We start from the raw sequence: 22212 nt of genomic DNA, 5'->3' as shown, positions 1-22212 counted from the left end.
CCTTTATGGACATGATTATTCAGTCGATTTTGAAGAAGGTTGCAAAAACTGCAGGCTATTTTGGATATGCTGCACCATATCCCACATGCTTTAATGAATATTTTGGTTTTCATGTTCTCGTATAAGTTGTGTGCGAATACTTAATTTCGTTAATGGAGTTTCTTGTTAGTTTGGTTTAATTCAGTCCTATGTAAACGATAAATCAGTCTTTTGATAAGTCAGCATGTTTAATAAAATCATTCAATAACCGGAAAATTAGATTAACTCAGCCGTCAAGACAAATAATTCAGTCTTCAAATAGCATTTACCTAGCCTAAGAAACAATTAACTCAGCCTTAGAAACAATTAACTCAGCCTGTAAATAGATTTTACTTAGTCTTAGAAACCTTAACCGTAAGCCCCAAAAGTATATAACTCAGCCGTCACAGTTATTATATAACTTAGCCGTAACGTTAGATATAACTCAGCTATCATTGTAACTGATTCGCGACGGTTAAATTCTTAAATTCTTTGAATTTGGCGACTATTCATTGTTACATTGGGCTCTATATATGTCCAATTTCCCTATTCATTCTCTCTTTAAAAAAAACCTATACCATATGGATATGGAGATTGTTCCTGGCTGGTCATTAAAGTTTGCCAGCAGTGTGAATGCCATTCTAAAATCTACAGGTCGGGAAAACCTCCCGATTCTAAACCCTGGTCCAGGGGTCTATGTTGACAAAACCTCTGTTACGTGGTTTAGATTTTTACATGATCTTTCGCAGGCGATCCCAAATATTCTTCGAGAATGATGGGTTCATGAGTGGCCGACATACCGCTTCATCCCCGCTCATTTTAAGGAACGCTGGTTTCTTATACTCGCTGTAAGCACCGATTATGTATATATATTCCATTAAACGGCAGTTATATGTTTAAAGGAACGCTGTGTTTCTAATATTCTGTTATATTCTTCTTTTAGCGGACAAACATTTGGGACCCGAGACATAATTTTTTAGTATGGACGCATTTTAATCTGGTGGCCAGAACGATGTTTCGATCTCAAATGCGATGGTTGAAAAGGTGTTGGGCACATGGTGGCGATAAGCCTGAGTGGATGATAACTAGAGTTTGGCTTGCGCTTGTCGACATGTTTGAAGAGTTTGGACCTGATAATTTTGGTTTTTAAATGAGATTTTGTTTCTTTTCTTAAAAATTCGACCACATTTCTAATATAGATGATTTCCAACGGACATGAATTATAGATGCTTTCCAACAGACATGAATTATAGTATGATAACTTCGCACTAATTCAAACGTAACTCAGCCTTAGAAAAAACTAACTCAGCACCCGTTAACACTAACTCAGCCCTAGTAAACAATAACTCAGCCCCGTTGACACTAACAATAACTCAGCCGTTACGCATATCATAGTCGTAGAGATGTAAAGTTTCGTATTTTATTAATCCTTTGTAAATATGTATTATATAAGTCAACCTTCTCGAAATTTCGTTGTACTCAGCATCAAAATTATTTTAAAAGATGCGGTTCATATTCTAGTATCGAAAATCGAGAACATTATTATGCGTGTGAGAATTTGTGGCTGCCATGATAATATCGAGACTCATCGTTACATCTTTACCACATTATGTTTAATCTACATTATGTTTTAATTCACGTGAATTTTAATAATAAACAATTACTGGACAATGAAATCTACATTAGTCTAATCAGGGAAAAATTCTAGAAGAGGGAAAATTTCCATTTACTCTCACACGGGTGAAATTGATTTAAAGAGACAGAGAAAATGTGTAAAGTTATAGAATATAGAGTTGTATTAGTCAAATTTATCGGCAGTGTGAAACTCAGTCGTCTGACGACCTTTTTTTTTTGCGGGAATTTTTAAAGAATTAACTATTGCGTTAGTTAAAATTAAATTTGTCGTTTAAAGAAAGTAACTCAGCCTCATCAAATAATAACTCAGCCCCCATTAACAGTAACTCAGCCTTATCAAAGTCGTAGAAATGCTTTCCAAATGACATGAATTATATAATAACTTCGATCTAATTCAAAATAACTCAGCCTTTATTTTATACCCTATTCATATTACTCCATCGTGACATAAATTATACTCAGTTTTTATGCATCAATAACTCAACAAGACGGTTCGTTTATCCAGACCAGTATGAATCGAGATCATTATTATGCGCGTGATCAAATTCAATTGCCATGAGTAATCTAATATTAATTCTCGACCTTCGTAGCAAAAAGTTACAATAATTACGTTTTATGTACGTGCTATCTCATAAAGTTACACAGGACCTATTAAGGACAAACGTTTTTCGATGTTTTTCCTCGACTCTAATTGGCCAGTAATGCCGACATTGTTTTCACCGTGTAGAAATACGAGTTAATCGTTATTCAAAGGACATGAAAAACAACAGCCCGGTCGTAAGGAGAACATGAAAATCAACAACTCAGCCGTAATACAAAAACATGAAAATCCCTACAACACTTGCTTACATCGGACAAGTTTTCGCATTATGATCTAAGAAAGTATGATGAAATCTACTTTAGAAGTTGCACTATCAACTTCTAAAGCAGACTTCAGCCTATTTAATACTACTAATTCAAAATAACTCAGCCGTTAAAAAGGTAATCCAGCCTTTGTAAACAATAACTCAGCCCAAGGTAACAATAACTCAGCCGTTACGCATATCAGAGTCGTAGAGATGCTTTCCAAAGGACATGAAAAACAACAGCACGGCTATAAGTATTAACTATTAAAATCAACAACCCAGACGTAAGAAAAACATGAAAATCAACAAATCAGCCGTAATACAAAAACTTTAAAACCATAAACTAAGCCGTAATACAAAAACATGAAAATCCCTACAACACTTGCTTACATCGGACAAGTTTTCGCATTATGACCACTCTGTCTACATCGAGAACATGTGTGCTCTTTCCTAGGACGTTTGTTTGATAGCGCAACCTCTAAAGCAGATTTCATCATATTTTTCTTCGGTCTGCCTGGTGGTTGACGTACAGTCGGGGGCAAGCAGAGTTGGTTAGCCACGATATCTGGAACAGGTTGCGCTGAATCAACCGGCATGACCGATTCAGCGTGTGCGCTAACCAAATAACTGCTGGTATAGTAAGGACTGAACAGGGATATACGAGAAACTTTCCTATGCTCCGCCGCTGCGATTGCGTGTACACATGGTAATTTCTCGAGTTCGAAACGGCGACATGTGCACTTTCGCTCTACCAAATTAACAACATGCAAAGACTCGCCGGAGGATCCATATTTAACTTCAGTGTGATGATCATCAATCCTCTGTACCATCAAATCTCTGGCGGCAGTTACACGACCCTATTAAAAATATATATAATTAATGTGAAATGACTGACTTAGTACATCAAAAGGGCTGACTTAAGAGCTGTAAAGACTGACTTATTAGTTTAAAGGCTGACTAATGTTTCTAAAGGCTTACTTACATGTAGTAGTTTCTCCACACCACGCGTAAGCATGGTTCGTTGTGATCTGGCATCCTCTCTCCATTCAGCAAACCATCTGGTCATCATAACCCGTATCGATTCTAATATTCGAACAATGTTAAGACCTCTAGCATTCGACAATGCTCTGTTCATTTATTCCGCTATGTTCGTAGTCATCAAGTTGTACCTCTCGCCCGGGAAATGAACACGGGTCCACAGTCGGACATCAGCCTTTTGGAGGTAGCCGTGGAGTGCTGGATTAATCGCTTCAATCTCCTCGAAAATCTGAGTAAAGTCAGACATCCTAAAGCATCTCGCCGCTTTATTCACCAGACGAAATGCATCTTTTCCTTTGTACCGTTCCAGTATATTCTTATATAGATGGTACGTGCAAATTCCACGAGAAGCAAACGGATACACATTTTTAATTGCTTTCCCAATCGAGTTATGCATATCCGAGATTATCGCAAGACCCTCGTCGTCAGGAATCAAAAGTTTTAGTTGCGTAAAAAAACAATGCCAGGAATCATCATTTTCAGTGTCAACCACTGCGAAGGCTACTGGAAAAATCTGAAAGTTACCATCCTGAGCTAGTGCCGTGAGAAGCGTCCCTTTGTATCTACCATTAAGAAATGTACCGTTGACAACCACAACTTTGCGCATGAAAGGAAACCCATTTACGCTCGCACCAAACGCAAGAAACACATACATGAATTTTCCATTCTCATCGATTTGAAGACGCGCAACTGTACTCAGATTTTCCCTTATTATCTTGTATAAGTAAGAAGGCAAGCGTTCAAACCCACTCTCAGGTGTTCCCTGATCGATTTCCCTTGCAAATTGTAGCGTCCGGTGGGATTTCCAATAATCCATCTGTTCACATGAAAAACGATAGACATAACTCAGCCACATCATACAATTAAGTCAGGCACAACGTAAAACTAATTAAACACTAATTTAATATAACTCAGCCGCGTTGTGTAGATATATCAGCCGCTACAAAACACATATTACTCAGCTGTTTCGTTAACATAACTCAGTTAGATCAAAGTAATTACCTTTAAACCAAACTGCTTAGTGATAGCTATTCCAACACTCGTAGGGCGAACAGCCGGACCAACGTCGCCGAGAAAGTTCCTGTACAACTCTCCTAAAATAGCTGGTGTTGCATGTCGAGATCGAACAGAACGCTTAGTTGAAGAACATGAATGATTCGATTCGTAAATACAAACATAGAACGCCGGGGATTCCCCTTGGGTAGCAGCATGAACCCTCCATATACATCCATCAATCCAACACTTAGCAATGAGTAATGTTGGGTTTGACATGACTACATCGTAATCAAATTGATTCTTCACTGTAAGAAGTTTCAGTCGTCTCTCCAAATCGGCTTTACTCTCGTACCGTTGCCCTACCGCAAGATTCATCGACGACATCTCCAACCTTAGAGGAACCTCCTCACCCTCTTTAGACCCGCTCATCGAGAAGTTCTGATATATCTTTTTGGGAGGTAGCGTCGGTGACTCTTCGTCCTCTGAATGAGACTCACTGTATGAACTGAAGTTATCATCTTCAGATGACGCCCCGTCCGAGTCGTCGAACATATCAAATCGGCTATCAAACTCATCATCTTCTTCGTTTTCTTTGACTGTTTCATCTTATCTGCCTACGTTCTGATTTTCTCCTTCCACAATACTAGAGCAATCAATCTCATTGTCCTCTTCTTCCTTCTCCGAACTGCAACCATCGTAACTCCCACTGTAATTATCGTCTCTGGACTCAACTTCTGACGCTTCTACTTCTGAGCTAAAACTGAAGTTTGTTTTAGTCTTCTCTCTTGCTCTGTCATCCTTGTTCTCCGTAATCTCAACACAAAGACGTAGTTGTTCGATTTTCCTTAGGGTTACAAAGCCTTGCAACTGGCGAGTATTGGACACGTACACTGGTGGAGTGTCGTGCGCCATTGATTTCAGTGATTTATTCGAGAACATGTAGCTTAGCTGAATATGATCACTCATTTCATCCAACCTGTAATCATCGAGAACAGACTTTGCGAAATCTTCATGTGTAGAGTTCTCATCTAAAGGGAGAACTCTACATCCTCTACCATCAGCGTTGAATACATATCTGCTTTTCTTAATCCAGTTACCGGAAACAATAATAACTGGATCCATAACCAACTGAGAGAGATGAAGAAGATAAATAACGGGTGTGAAAGGGGAGGAATATGAAAAGGCTGATTAAAATTTAGTTTTGAAGTTCTTTCGTTACTGATGACATGGCAAATCCGAATTGATGACATGGCAGCTGACATGGAAAATCGGTTTTTCAGCCACCAAAAGAATATATAACTCAGACACCCTAAGTCAGTCCTCATGTACTAATAAGTCTGCCGAAACGTGGATACTAGTTCAGTAATTAATCTTTTTCGATAACCCAGCCATAAAGAGGATGAAATACAATAAGCCAACTGTATCGTTTAAAAATTCAGCCTTAAAACAATGTTATTCTAGTAATTAATCTTTCGCTAATAACTCAGCCGTAAAACAGCTGAGTTTACTGTGAAACCATCCAGTTTCGGCTGATTAAAGAAACTCAGCCGTCAAACATCCCATAACCCAACCATTATGTGTTCATTAACTCAGCCGTGTCATTTCTACGACTCAACCAAATTTTCCAGAAATCAATACATCGATGGTTAAGTCAGCCATAATGTCTGTACGTAAGTCAGCCTTTATCCAATAACTCAACCGGGTTTATATAAATCAGCCATTACATGTGGTTTACATATCGTCTTAAATTAGACTATTTTACTAAGTCATCCATTTGTTTATAATTCAGCCGTAACATATACGTATATCAGCCGTAACGTAAGACGTATTCTTGCACGGCTGACTTAATGAAACACGGAAGCGTATTCCTACGTGTCGCCGGATTTTTGCTTATGTGGCATTAAAAAGTAATGGCATTCTCGTAAATACAATTTTTTCATAACGTGGATAAAGGACACGCTTGGCATTTAAAAAAGGCCAGTAATAAAAAAAGATTTGTATGGTTCTGGTCATAAGTCCTAAAATATATGACAGCTGAGTAAACTTCCCAAAAAATATTTGGGTAATATTTCTGTATGATTATTTTGCCATACAATATGCTACTTTCATGAATTGATTTTGCCATTTTTTAGCTTTTGCACTCAATATCAGTATGTTTTTCTTCCTCATCTCTCTTTCTGCATTTAGATTTATAAGACAATGTTGTCATTCTCACTGGCTTGTTGCATCTTGAACAACAAAGAAAGAGTTATGTGTTCTGTTTATTTTTTAGTTTTAAATTTGGGGTTTCTATTAGGGAAATTGGACTCTACACCCTTCAAACAAATTATAATTCAACCACTAACTAAAATCCCTAATTTATCGATATATACTGTGCACATTATAGATTATTGCCATACTGTCCCTCTCAACTGACCGGGAAACCGTCTGATGTTTTATTTAAAAAAGGAGAAAAGGGGACTGTTCATTTTACTTCGTGGTCGTTTGATTTTCACCCAATTAAATACATTATTTTATCTTACTTATTTCTTGGATACGGTGAATAGTATCGTCTTCTTCATACAACTTCATCATCTCCGTCTACTGTTATCAAAACTCGTCGGATCCCATTCTTTGTTCTTCACCAAAAATTTCTTCCATCGTTTCTCGCAGTTCCGTACAGTGGTGTCAAACCCAGATTTAGTTAAAAGCGGATTTACACATTACAACGGGCTACTCGTCGCCGTTATCAAGTAAGCTCGCATCTACTTCTTTATACGACTGAAATTTGTTGGGGTTTACAACCTATATGACAGTCAATTTTGTTGTACGGTACTTGATTGTTTTCATTTTTGACTTAGCGGTTTCATGGTTTTAACCGACCACGTATACTCATCTACTTAGGATCTTAGGTTTCGATTTACCTTCTCCCCTGCACAGGTTATCAAATAAATTTTGTTTAAGAATTCGAATTTTTACCTTTGTCATTTCACTAGTTGAAATAAATCGATATACTATACCATGTCGTATCCATATGTTACTATTCTATTTCGGTTATACAACATAAAGCAACATGTTTTTTCACAGTATATATATTTCAGTTTGTTTAGTTACTCTACTAAGGAAACTAGGTTCCTAATTTCCGTTCTTCTTTCCCATGATATCAATCAAATTTGTGTAGACATTATTGGGAATGACATTTCGTGTATTCTGCCACAAATTGTATACTATACCATTTCAAATTCATTTGTCACTATTCCATTTCACTTATAGATCGACCTGGATATGTTTTTGCTATTCGAAAATGTACTTAATTTGACTAAGTAACGCTTAAAGTTGTAGACCCAACTACACTATGAATTTTCAGGAGATGCTTATAGTGATTAATATGTTCCAAAGAAATTTCTATTCCATTTATTACCATGTAGATACCATTCTTTACATGTTGCTTTGACTCGAGATTGACCGCCGTCTTTTCTTTTGCAGATCACCATGGACGAATTAGACCTCCCTAGTAGACTATTCGAGTCCGGATACGAGATTGTTTAGTTAAAGAAGGAAAATATGGTTAACCACCTGTTTCATTATGACCATACTTCATTGTTATTTCCGTGTCTCTTAGCTTCGAATTTGGATTATTTTGTTATGTCGTTTTATGACTTTGATCCTATATTTTATGACTCTTAAACAATGTGTACCCTTTTAACTAAATGTATTTTAATACATTGTTTCCATTGTCTTAATGACTATATAAGATGACAAGTATGGGAAGTCATTCTATTTAATGTGAAATGAAATAGTATGAAACATAAGACCGAGTTTGTTTAGTTAAAGAAGGAAAAGATAGGGAGATTTGCATTGTCATATCCGTATTAGGTTATAGTTATCAATATGAGGGTATATTTATTTAAATAGTGTAAAAAATAACCCACACACCAGCAATATTGGAATTTAATCAACAATATTAATATACTATATTACATGGAATAGTATGAACGCTTATTCATAGTAATAATTACGTGGATGTGAGTGGCCAGAACCATATTATTGTAATACTATATTTGTATACTTAATCACGGTAATGATAGGGTGGATTTGGGTTGACATATCCATATTAGAGTATAGTGATCCAAATTAGGGTATAGATTTATACTGGCCAAATGTTTAACCTATTATCCCAGATTACTCCAAATTACTAAAAATGATTAATACTATACGAAATGAAATAGTATTAATTAATTGCATTACAATTTACACTCCTGTCAACATATGGTTTCTTCGCCTTTATAAACTTCTTCACACTGTTTTCAGGTGAATGTTTGTTTAAATAGTCAAGGTAATTATAAGCTGAATTTGGGTTTACATATCCATATTAGAGAATAGTTAACCATATAATTCCAGATTACTATGACTAACTCGATAACTATACTATACACTATGACAGAATATTATATAAGATGGTGATGAGCTTGTACACTTCTAAAAGCGTTTTTCGGTAATTATAGGCTGGATTTGGGTTGACATATCCATATTAGGGTATAGTTACCCATATTAGGGTATAGTTATCCATTTCCCCAGATTACGCCAACTAACTCGTTGACCATATTATACCACCTACCATAGAATACTATACACTATGACAGAATATTATTTAAGCTGGTGATGCGCTTGTATACTTCTACAAGCGTTTTCCGGTAATTATAGGCTGGATTTGGGTTGACATATCTATATTAGGGTATAGCTATTCATATTAGAGTATAGTTATCCATTTCCACAGATTACACCAACTAACACGATGACCATAGTATACCACATACCATAGAATAGTATGTTATAAGGTGAGGAGCATCCTCAATTATGAAATCTTTTCATTCTTCTAATTTTTCAGGGGGTTATACTTTAGTATATCAGATGTTATAGTATTAAATATATGGAGAAGCTTGGTCACTTCATATGCGGCCAAAACAGTAGACCGTATGCGGTTAGGAATGGGTGTGACGTGGTTAATTTTCTTCCCTCAAATCTGTACAGTGCACGGTAAATACAAACCATATTTATTTGGATTTACGTGGACTTACCTTTTCTCTTTCACCGTCTACTTGTTTGTCGCAGGGTTATAACCGGAGGAAAGTAGGCACAATTGTTAGTTTCTTAATTCAGTCAAAATCAATGCTCTGCACCTAATTAACAAGTCAAACTTAGATATCTCGCAAATAAGCCCATTCTATTAAGCAAAAAAAAAAAAAAAAATTTGGGGTTTCTAAGATATTTCGAAACAGGTTTTGTGGTATACCGGAATGGACATGAGAAGGAACTTGAATCCACCTTTCCTGGAGGAGAAGTCGAAGTCTTTTTGGGAATTCATGAGTTCTTCACCAAAGGAGAAGGAGGTTGTTGCAAAGAACAATATATGGCTTGTATGGATTGCATCATTGAGAACTCTGAAGATGAAGAAAATCATCAATCTGATCCTTTGTTGACTACATTAACTCAAAGGTTTTTAAGGATCCTTTAAGTTATTTATCTCAACAGGGATGAGTAAATTGGTCGCTTTTTTCTTTTGCTACGATATTTGTTCCCTTTTGATGGTTGAGTTTTTTTTTCTTTTGATTGTTCGCTTTCTAGGAACAGAAATAAAACCTTTGATGGGTTGAGTTTTTTCTATCAATGCTTTACATATATATATATATAATTATTTGCGCCCTAGTGCTTTATTAACACAAACGTTACAAATGTATGAGCTGAATTTTTTTCTTTTAAAGAAATACACAAACCACGAACGTCTATTCAGAATAAATAAATAAAAAAGATAGCAGACTCTCCCTCAGCTAATAATAATACACCCTAATACGGATGATACGTCGACCACTACCATTCTAACCACATATATCCCACGCGCGAAGAAACTATATCACAAACCAAAACGAGAAGGTACTAAACCACACTACTAAACCACCACCAAAACCGACTTCGAACTAATCATATTATTTAATTGTTGTAATATGCAGCAACGTATGAATGTAAAGGAAGTTTGACTAATTAACGGGTCATTTCCTTTTTTTCTGACACGAACGAAATCAGAGAAACTAGCACAATTTAAGGCCATGGGAAGGGCTCAAATACTATCTATATACAGAGTCACTAGGATGATGCTGTTGACAAGACGTTTTTAGTACTTTTCTCCCGTTTTATCTCTTGAAATTTCCTTTTGGCTCTCTGCCTTGCATTGCAAACAAGCTCGAATTCCTTTGTATTGATAACATTACCTCTTTGGCCAAGACCCATTTAAAGAAAATTTCCCCGATTTGATTTGATCACCGAAACCATATGGAAAGTTTCTCGAAATGAGGTAGCTAGGCTAAGTATCTTCTTCTTTGGAATTCGAATTTATTTAGAAACACAATATTTTATTTAGCTATTAATTTATAAAAATAATTGAATCAACATTTTGTTTTGAAATTCGAATTTTCACTCATTTAATGTATCAGGTAAAAGTTTTAGTAGGAGAAAAAAGACGGTGAAATAAGTAGAATCGTGCTTGCTTAACCTTAGCTAGAGTAAGGTGAGGCTGAGGAGGGTAGGGCTCAGTCCCAAATCCTCTGATTCCCACTCAAAGTTTTCTCTTTGTATATATATACACTTTCTCGACCCTTCTTTCCCCAAAACACGCTAACTGATCCTTCTCACTAATTAAAGCGATCATATCTCTTATAATCATATGATAGAGAGAAGAAAGGAGAGAGGGAGAGGGGATGGAGAATATTAAGGGAGTGAGTAAGTTCTTCATGATTGTGGTTTTCCTTGGAAGTCGGAACTATCCTGCTTTGGATCATGATGCCAACATTAACCTATCGCAACAAGTGGCTTCCTTATATGCGTTTAAAGTTTGGAGCATCAACTTATTTTGGTGCCTCAGGTTTGTGAGATCAATAATACATATGGATTTACTACACCAACCATTAATTATCACTAACTCTAGGAACCTCTAACTGTTATAAACATAAATTTTATGTTGCTTTCCTTCTTCTTTTAATTGGTTAAAAACAAGTTTGTTTAATCAAGCAACAAAGTGCAAAACGCAAACGCTAAACACAAAACAAGCGTTTATTTGGCGTTTTCATTTACAACTCTTAATATTCTTCTTTTATTGCACTACAAGGTACGACACTTTTTATGTATATGTTACCAATGATCGTCGTAGCTTGTTTGGGATGTGTCTATCTTCACTTCAAGAAACGAAAGAGTCCACACCAAAACGATAGGTACAAAGTTCGTTGATTAAGCCGGTGTATCATGCAGACTGATTGTATACCTTTCATCATTATTTTGACAATTTGTTTCTCTGTATAACAAAGGGAGACGAATGGATTAGTAGTGTGGAGTGCACTGAGAAAGCCAATGTTAGTGAAGGGACCATTGGGGATAGTCTCAGTAACTGAGATCATGTTCTTGGTTATGTTTGTGGCTCTTCTTGTTTGGAGCTTTTATCACTTACTTGCGCAATAACTTTGCCACTTTGCCTCCTAAATCAGCCGCCGCACATGGCGAATCTTTGTAAGCATTTCTTTCTCTTCTTTCACTAGCTATCAACCATACAAAATATAATATATGGTTATCTTAGTACATTATATATGATTCTTTATTTATCTATTTGAAAAAAATTATAATTATTATTGAAAAAACTATGCAAACACAAATGAATGTGATTAGATTGATTTACTAAAATACTTGTATATAAAAAAATTTAGAAACACATTTTTTTAGCTATTGATTTATAAAAATAATTGAATCAACATTTTATTTTGAAATTTAAATTTTCACTCAATTTAGAGTTGGTGTCTTTTAATTATCTCCTTACTTCTTGTGATTTTATTCTACGAACTAAGTACAGATCAGGCTGAGGTAACTAAATGGATGCAGATGCATGGGAGATCATCCATATACCTGATAAAGCCTGCACACCCACCTGAACATCAGCCCACTTTTATGCCTCAGTCTCTTATAGTGGTTTCTCATTTTGGATTTTTCTTTGAAAATATTTCTTTCTTTTCAAGCTTCTGCTTGTGTTTTCTGATTAACAGTGAAGGTGTATGCAGAGTGTAATCAAAACCCAAGTTTGACAATACCATAGTGAGGTTTGTCATGTTGTTTCTACTCTGATTGGTCTCATGCTCATCAGTTTGGTCCAGTAAGATGATTTCTACTTTGCTATGCTTATGTAAGATTGCTCCTCTAGAAGATGTTCGTCATGCTAAAAGGGTGGGGAAGAAGATTCTTGCAGATCATGGTATCCCACCATTGTTAGTTTTGTTGGTTCAATGGTACGCCAAAGATCAAAGTTATGTGGTCTTGATTACAATCTTTGTGGACAGGTGAACGTCAGTTGTCTGTCATCTTATGTCTACCACCTGAGGACAATTATATGCCACCTGATGTTCAGAAGCTCGTTGAGTCCTTTTATTACAGAAATTGGGGGGGGGGGGGGGGGGGGGGGTTCTTCTCACAACAATTTTCTTCAAGGCTTATGTACATTTAGAACCAAATCAAAGCTTTTTTCTCATTGATCCTATCTTTCTGTTATAACCATAACTAGCTTTTAAAGCGCGGGTTTATTTTCCTTTATTTTTTTCTAAATTGACAAATATTTAGTAAATGTCACATTTTCATATATTTGATTTTTTATAAAGACTTAAACTTTTTATCTTTCTTTATCGTGTTTCATTTTAAATGAGTATAGGTCTGAGCACAATATCCGGACCCGAAGAACCAACCTGAACCGACCCAAAAATCAGGGTCTCGAACCGATCAGACCCGGGTAAATATCCGAATGAGTTCTAAATTGCTATATCCGAGAACCGGTCCCAAACCCAACCCGAACCGAGAACTAAATGAGTACCCGAAGATATCTGAAATGTGAATATATATCTAAAAACATATGTTATAATTATATTTATAATTATTTTAATATTTTAAATTAATATTATAAGTTAACTATAGTAGTTATTTTAGTATTCTTAAGTATTTTTGGATAAAATATGATAATTTGGATAAAAATTTACCCAAAAAACTGTATATAATGGATATTTTTGGTTTCTTTTGGTTATTTTTGAGTAATTTGGATACAAAAATTTGAATTGAATCGGATACTTTGGTTACTGTGAGTATAAATAACCGAACCCGTTTTAAATACTTTGGTTATTTGGTTATTTTCCAGGTTTTATGCATGAGAACCGAACCCACCCGGACCCGGAAAGACCTGATTCGAACCCACCCGGACCCAGAAAGACCTAATTCGAACCTGATCCAAAATTTTATAATATCTAAATGAGGTTTAATTTCAAAACCCGAAAAACCCGATACCCGAAAGAACTGATTCGTACCCGAATGAGTACCCGAACGTCCAGATCTAATGAGTATTTATGTTTAGAAAATTAAACTTTATTTTTAGTGAACTAATTAAGTTGGTATAACTCTAATAAATTAATTTTATTATGTGGTTAATTTTTTTAATAAAAAAATATATACTTTTAATAAAGATTTATACTTTTCAATGAAAAAATTCAATTTTTTATGATGCTTAAATTATATTAAAAAGAAAAAACATAATAATTAAGTGATTAATTTTTGTTCACTACACAAAATATTAAGAATGATTGAAAATAAATTATTTGAACTTGGAGAAAAAAATAAGAATTGGATCTGATTTTTTAATCGGCCCAAATGACTCAAAAGAGATGATGTGGGCAGTGGGCTAGATCCAAAAAAATGACACAATATAGATTTGTTATTAATATTACTTGATTACCTTTAATGAAATATGCAATGTTAGTAAAGAAAAGGGTATTTTTAGTAAAAAGACTAATATGATCATGCTTTAATAGTATAGATAGGTTTGCAAAAATGCTGCATTGTCAAAAGAAGAGTGGGAAGAACAATGTAAGTTATGGAAAACCTCGTTTCATCCCCCAACCTAGTAGTAAGCCTCTTGTCTTTTCTTTATTCTTTAGTTCTTTTATACTATGGGGTCTCCATGTTGCAAGTGGTTGGTTGTCAAACGTTTCCAAACGGAAACATTTAGTTTCAAACCAGCCAAACGCAGAACCATCCACATCACCCTCACACGCATGTGGGATTGTCTAGTGTGACAGTATTGTTCTGGAAACTTGATGGCATTGTACAAAATCACACAGAGTGACAACTTGCCTTTTCAACACACCCTCTCCAAGGCAAAAGCAAAAAGCAAAAATAAAAGAAAGAAGAAAAATGTGGTGGAAAAGCTTTGTTGATTCTGTAAGGTAGCTCGGTCCTCTGCTCAGGAGAACGTTCACCAACGTGTTGAAGAAGATGAGAGGTGAATCAGTTTTAGTTTGTTTATTTGTGACAATCCATTTGACAATCCGTTTGCCTTTTATTACAGAGAAGGCTTCGCACAAAGATTCAATCTCGTTGGGGAAAGATCTTTTGGAAAAAACTAAAAAAGAAAGGAAGAAAGATGAAGAAAAGGAGAGAAGGGAAGAGAGGAGCAAGATGATTGAGGAAGCGGCCATGAAGAAAGCCAAAGAGGAGATGGAGAAGGATATTAGACCAAGTGAGCCAAAGACACTAGCTGCTGCACTATTTTTGCACTATTTTCTGGGAATCCAAGTGCATCATACTGAAGATGGTTTATTTATGAATCAAGGAAAAATATGTTACTGATCTTCTAGTCATTGCGGGAATGAAGGATTGTGCACCGGTTTCAACTCCTCTTCCACTTAAATTGGATAAAGTTTCAGGCCAAGATGAGTTGTTTCCTGATCCTTCTCATTTCCGAAGTCTTGCTGGCAAATTACAATATCTTACTCTCATGCGTCGAGACCTTTAGTTCTCTGTCAATTTCATCTGCCAAAGAATGCACTCCCCGAGTCAGTCTGATTATAATCTCTTGAAACGCATTCTTTGGTATGTAAAAGGAACTTTGGATATGGGTATCAGCATCAAGTCCACCTCTGATTCAACACTTGTATGTTACAGTGACAGTGATTGGGCTGGTTGTAAGGGAACAAGAAGATCTACTGGTGGATTTTGCACTCTACTGGGTTCAAATATTATTTATTGATGTTCAAGACGTCACGATACAGTTTCAAAGTCATCAACTGAAGCTGAATCGAACGATGTCCATGGCAACTTCTGAGATAGTGTGGCTACAAAAGTTGCTGATGTGTTCACCAAATCGCTGAGTCGAGAGTCCTTTGTTCGGTTGAGAATCAAACTTGGAGTTTCCGTTTCTCCCACTCCAAATTTGAGGGGGAGTACTAGACCAAGTGAGCCAAAGACACTAGCTGCTGCATAAGGTTTGTCTTGTGTGTCTGGGCCTTGTGCGGAGAAGCAGAAAGAAGTCGCCAAGCCCATGAAACCCAGTACAACAAATGTACTAGCCGTTAACAGAGGAGAATGATGTCGTAGTCAAAGACAGAGCTCACGTTCTTGTTATGATCCTCGTACGGAGAAGACAGCTCATGTCAAAGCTCCTATGTATCCCTTTATCTTTAACAGTTTTGGTTTCCTACATGCTTGCATATGCTAACGTGAGCATTAGGTCAAGTAGTTGCTGTCTCTTTGTATATAAAGTTATGATAGCCGCTGTACATATTTCTCAAGTTGAATAGATACAAAGTTCTGTTCCATCTTCTTCTTCATATCTTGATATGATTCACAAAGGAATCTACCGAGATGGAGGAGGAGACTGAAGCTGAAGCTGAAGACGACTTGGAGTTGGGATGTCAGAGGTCGGATCCGTTCAACGGATTCGGGTTTTAGGGGTTTTCTAAAAGTGTCCATTTGTTCTTCTTTTTTTGCTTGTCGTTTTGTTTTGGTTGAGAGTAATCTCGTGTGTGTTTTCGGTAAGGGTGATGTCGGAGAAGAACTTTGTTTTAAATATTTAATGTCTGGAAACTTTCTTTTCTAATAGATTTTAATGCCATGCTCTCTCTCTCTCTCTCTCTCTCTCTCTCTCTCTCTCTCTCTCTCTCTCTCTCTCTCTCTCTCTCTCTCTCTCTCTCTCTCTCTCTCTCTCTCTCTCTCTCTCTCTCTCTCTCTCTCTCTCTCTCTCAATAACTCAACATAGTAAACATAGTAAACAGCAACTAAACATAGTAAGTAATAATAAAATAGCCAACTTTATTGAACTCGGACTTAATTACTCTGTTTATAGGCAGATGCATCTAACAAATCTGCATTATACACTGCCTCAGCTAAAGCTAACAGTTTAGCCTCAGTTAACCAAACCACACACAAGTATCAGTGAACCTGGTTCGGGACTTCTAACCTGAGTAAACAGAATACGGACCGACCCATAATTGCACACTTTTTAAACCAACCCCTATGTCACGCCCCATCTCTTTTGAAGCAAGACGGGTCGGTTACGCGAGGTTTAAAACCGACATACTTAGTATTTTTCTTAAATCTTAAGATTTTGTAAAATATCTAAGTATAAAATAATATAAGAAGAGTGTGGAAGTGTGTAGAAAGCTTAAGTATGAAGTAGCTTAAGGATGAAGTATTTCACTTTGAAGTTACTTCATAAGAAGGAAACAATCTAACCGTTAGATCGGTTCGATCCTTACCGTCCATTGAGGAGGTGGTTTTGTATAAATAAGGGCTGAGATCCTCACTTGTAATTCATTCAGCTTTCAATAAGAGAAACACTTCATAAGCTATATCTTCTCTTTAAATTTTTTTATACTTTCACTCTTTAAGTGCTGATCGATTTCCGAAAAACTGACTTAGCAAATCACAAGGATGAAAGCTGCTAAGGCCGCACGTTCTGATTGCTGTGAAGAAATCAGTTCGTGACAGCCCCTAGCTATAATGGGTGAGAGAACTAGGACCTTAAAAACCTATCTTTTTCGACTTGTGCGTAAAACGCGTTCACACATATAACAACTGAAAATAACGAAAAAAACACCAACGAACATGTCCGCATGTTTTTTAGCAAAAAAAAAAACATGTATGCATGTTCAACACCAGGAGGCTATTCTCGTCAACTCACTAACGAAGTCGAAAACCGACTCGTTTTGATGTTTTAGTGGGTCTCTAAACACGGAGCAATAGAAAGCGTGACTACAAGTATTACTCTTTTCCCACCAACCCCAATATCCAACCGTCCATTTAAAATCCTTCATTAAATCTTCACCCTCGATTACCTTAACCAATATTGACCTGAGACCCCTTTCCACCTGGAATAGAGGACAAGCAGAGGGACGTCTCCCTGATGCTACAAAGGGTTGTGACTACTTGAGGCAGTTGTTTACGAAGTAGATGGGTTTGTCTGACAAGGATATTGTCGCTTTATCTGGGGCCCACACTCTGGCTTGTATATCATCACTCCTACAATTTTTTTTTTTTGGGTTTCAGTCTACAAAATGTTGATGAACTGATTTGCAATATCACTGGGAAGATGCCACAAGGATAGGTCTGCTTTCGAAGTTGCTTGGACTTCAAGTGAGTATCTCCATCTTATAGGTTTTCATATTCATCCATGAACCACCAATGCTGATATATGTATATGTATGACCAGGGAGATCTTGAGCGGTGAGAAGGAAGGTCTTCTTCAGCTTGTCTCCGACAAGGTTCTGTTGGATGATCCTGTGTTCCGTCCTCTTGTTGAGAATTACGCTGCTGTATGCACCCTTTCTCTCTCAACTTTTCTCTTTTTGTTGAGTTTGTGGTGTAGGGAACTAAATGTTATGATTGATATAATGTTAACAGGATGAAGAAGCGTTTTTCTCTGATTACGCTGAGGCACACTTGAAGCTTTCTAAGCTCGGGTACTTGTTTTTATGAATTAGAGTTAAAAAGTAGGGAGAGAATCTAAGTTGAATGGTGTTATGATATTGAGTTTGAATATATTGTTGGTTGGCTGCAGGTTTGCTGATGCTTAAGCTGTGACAGGTGTGGTGGGGGTTCGGAGGGTTGGCATTGCATTTGCATCTTTGTCATTTGTCTCCATGTACTCAAGGATTTGACGTAGCTTGTGTTTTTTTTGGCGGCGGTGTTGCGCTTTTGATGCACATCATTTGCGGTTTTGCTAGTTAAAAACATTTTAATAAACCGATTTCTCTCATTATCAAATCTAATGTAATAACCGAAATAATTTTTCCAAATCAATTTTTTTTTTAAAAAAAAAATTGGCTTTAGCTGTCATGTATAATCAATAATTTCATATAAACTATTTAATTACCCTGGATATCGATTTCTTGAACATTAATTAAGTCTTTTATGTTCAGTAAATTTAAAACCTGATCTAGTGATTAACCCCACAAAACAAAGAGTCAAACAAATTAGCAAACAGAGCATTGGTGTACTTCAGAGAATCAAACTATATTCATATGCCATTGCTTCTCTATGATCTCTGGCTTCAGTTCTGATGTGCCATGTTTTTACTCTCAGGTCTGGGCTTAGTTAACTATGATATACTATATTACCATTTGTAATAATCGATATTAGGTAGAGACTTGCGCTTTGTGCAGGATGAGAATTTATAAAAGATAATGAGATTTAGTTTCCATTTTTGTACACATTATATAGAAAATGTACATGAAATTTTTGTTCATCTTTGTCGGCATGTATTTTTTAGTCATAGGCATATATTTAGAACATCCATTCAGTTCGGAGTGGAATTTATAAAAAAAATATTTATCTTTTCCGAATTATAAGAGAAGAGTTCTGAAATATGTGTTTTCAATAATAGAAGCACTAAAAATATCTTATCATTATAAAATTTTGAAAATATAAGTATTCCTTAAGTGTCTCAAATATATGTCAATCTAGCTTTTTAAAAAATCGGGTCCATGCCTTGAACTTTACCATTAATACTGCTTTTAATATTGGTAAATATTAAGAGTCTTATCTAATTTGTCACAAACAAGCCCGAATGCTACTTTAAACAAATACTAGATTTTGATCCGTACTGGAAAGGACGGATACCTTTTTGTTGTTTTTTCAATATAAAGATTGATAATTCTTCGTTTTAACTATATAAATTGTGACATGATCAAGTTTCAATACGTCACACAACTATTTTATGTTTGTAAATAAGTTAAACAATGGTTTTATCCAAAATTATTACTTGGACTATTATATAATTTTAAAGATTTATAATTTATATAAAATATTGCTAAATATATAAAGTGGCCAATAATTTTTTTGATTAAGTCTTATCCTCGTGTAGCTACAAAATTTCAATCTCTAATATCAACTTATTAAAATTATTGTAGACTTTAATTTATGGTATTGATATTAAAAGGTTTATGGGATATAAAATTTGATTATATAAAAACATAACTCATTTAATTAGTTAGCAAGTCCATCTAAATGTTGAAATAGACCCACAAAATCAAAAAACAATAATGCCATTAATATTTTTTTTAGTTAGTCACATCATTAACGACATTTTTGGAAAAAATTAAAATTTCATTTAGGAATGATTCCCTTTTAATTGTATTGATTTTATCGGAGATAATAAAAACATAATTTACAAATCAGAGACAAAAGAAAAACATAATTCATCGCAGCCATAGAAAAAAATTGTGTTTAGAAAAGCGTTTAGGTACTGCTGCGTACGAAATGGCAAACATAAGCTTCACTTATATACATGAAAGTAGAGCATTAATATACAACTAGATTTTGATCCGCGCTTAAGAAGTGCGGATATTTTTTTGTTGATTGTTAAGACCGAATGACAATTATTTTGTTACAGTTTGCATATATGCCATGGTCAGGATTCTATTATAATCATTTTGGTCTGGTACAATGTTTTCATCTAGTCTTCATATCTGAATCATAGTGTTTTCATATCCGAATTAGAATGGTTATCGATCCGAGATATCGAGTTAGTAAAAGTATAATATAATGAAACGAAAACAATCAATTATGTTAAAGTCAAAAAGACTGTTATTAACAAAATTTGGAAAAAAAAATATTTTGGTTTTGCCTCTCAAAAATTAGATATATCAATATATATGTGAATTGCATAAGACTTATTGTTCTGTACGTTTAATTTGAAGAATAATACCATCAACTTGGATTCAAAAATAGTTAAAAATTATTTTTGAAAAAATTTAAGTATATTTTTTTATTTTAAAACATTTTTTCTTTTAAAACATTGTTTGATGTACATATTTATTTTTGTTGCTTGTTTGAAATTAGCCTGATACAAATGTTAAAAATTTATACAAAGGAGACAGTTACAAACATTTTTAAAGGGTTAATATTGAAAATATTAACAGCGAGTTATTCTAATTAGTTAATAGTATCTTGCTCAATAATATAACTTATGGTAGTTCGGTATTAAATGGGAGCATGCTTGAAGTCTTGTACACTTTGCATCTTTTTTTTTAATAATGAAACTTGCAAATCATTATTAAAAATGAAAAAAAAAACTGTAAATATATTTTGAGTCGCGCTTTATTTTTAAATTATAAATAATTTTGATATAAATTAATATTATGAAATCGTTGTACATTATTATATAACAAAGCGTCTTATATAGTTTTTTTTACACAAATTTTTGAATTAGTTATTTTTGATTTTGTATGTACAATTTTGTTTAATTCTCTTTTAAGACATGAGCATTTTACCTAGACTAATAAAAATACAAAACTGATAAGAAAATATAGGTTTGGTTCGGATGAAAAATACCAATTGGATATTTTTTTGGACCTGCAGATCTATGTTTTTGTTTGGTTCTACCTGAAACTCGATCGAGGCTATCCAAAATACCTAAAACATTTTGTGTATATTAGGTTTATTTGTATATTTCAGATATATTGTCGGTATTACATATTTTTTTAAGTTTTGATTTCGGGTTTCAGGTGAAATTTCAATTTTCAAAATTATATTTTAGGGTATTTGGATAAAATTTTAGGTATTTTTCAATTTCTCAGATTAGATTTTGGATAAAAATAAGTTTTTGGGTATTTGAATATTTTTCGAATATTTATTTGAGTTTTTGGAATTCTTTGATTTTTTGGATTCTAAATACCAGAACCGATCCAACCCGTTATTTAGGATAAAAAATACTTGTATTTTACATATATTCATATTTCGCACTGATCTAAACTCGGGTCATGACTGTAATATATTTACTTGGCCAAGATTCCGGTTAAGTATTGTACCGGTTAAAACCAAGTTGTAAGATGATGATGTATGTTATAAAAAAGTTATAATATAAATAAAAAAAGTATTATGAATTCATATATTATAGTTTAAATTCAATGTATTTGTAAAACATTCAACAAAAGCTTCAAATCACCACAACCTACCTTTATATAATCTATGCAAATCCGTACATGCAACTTATTATAGTGAATAATTTAAATAAAACATAAAGAATATATTTCCTGATATCACGTGATTACGTGAATATAAGAAACATTATGTGAATATAGGTTTGACATAGAAAGGATCATTAATGGTTATAGGTAGATAATATTATGTTAAGTTAATAATGAATAAGTCCAAACAAATTAAAAAAAAAAATAAAGAATTCAAAATGATTTGTATAGGTAGATTTATTTAAACTCCTTCTGTTTTAATAAAGTAGATTCACGCATTAACAAAAATATTTAATATGGGCACTAAAAATATAAAATGATAATTATAATAAAATAAAATAAATTTTGAAAGTAAAAAGATAGTTCACATAAAAAGAATGGAGTAT

The 22212-nt window shown here is 34.7% G+C and overlaps 1 protein-coding gene and 1 long non-coding RNA gene across 2 annotated transcripts; one reads left to right on the top strand and one right to left on the bottom strand.

Moving 5' to 3' along the window:
• Positions 1-2884: 2884 nt before the first annotated feature.
• LOC108858499 (uncharacterized) lies at positions 2885-5084 on the bottom strand. Its single transcript, XM_056985779.1, has 4 exons — positions 4539-5084; positions 3668-4353; positions 3481-3625; positions 2885-3355 (listed from the first exon to the last, which is right to left on the bottom strand). The coding sequence occupies exons 1-4, from the start codon at positions 5082-5084 to the stop codon at positions 2885-2887; spliced, it is 1848 nt and encodes a 615-aa protein (XP_056841759.1).
• A 12109-nt stretch (positions 5085-17193) lies between these two features.
• On the top strand, positions 17194-18684 carry LOC108860751 (uncharacterized). Its single transcript, XR_001950742.2, has 4 exons — positions 17194-17993; positions 18070-18172; positions 18261-18319; positions 18418-18684. It is a non-coding gene; the product is annotated as an uncharacterized LOC108860751 (long non-coding RNA).
• The last annotated feature ends 3528 nt before the right edge of the window (positions 18685-22212 follow it).

This window comes from Raphanus sativus, chromosome 5 (assembly GCF_000801105.2).
Source record: "Raphanus sativus cultivar WK10039 chromosome 5, ASM80110v3, whole genome shotgun sequence".
Lineage (NCBI taxonomy): Eukaryota > Viridiplantae > Streptophyta > Magnoliopsida > Brassicales > Brassicaceae > Raphanus > Raphanus sativus.
The sequence above is the reverse complement of the archived record's forward strand: the minus strand, read 5'-3'. Positions and strand labels throughout refer to the sequence as shown.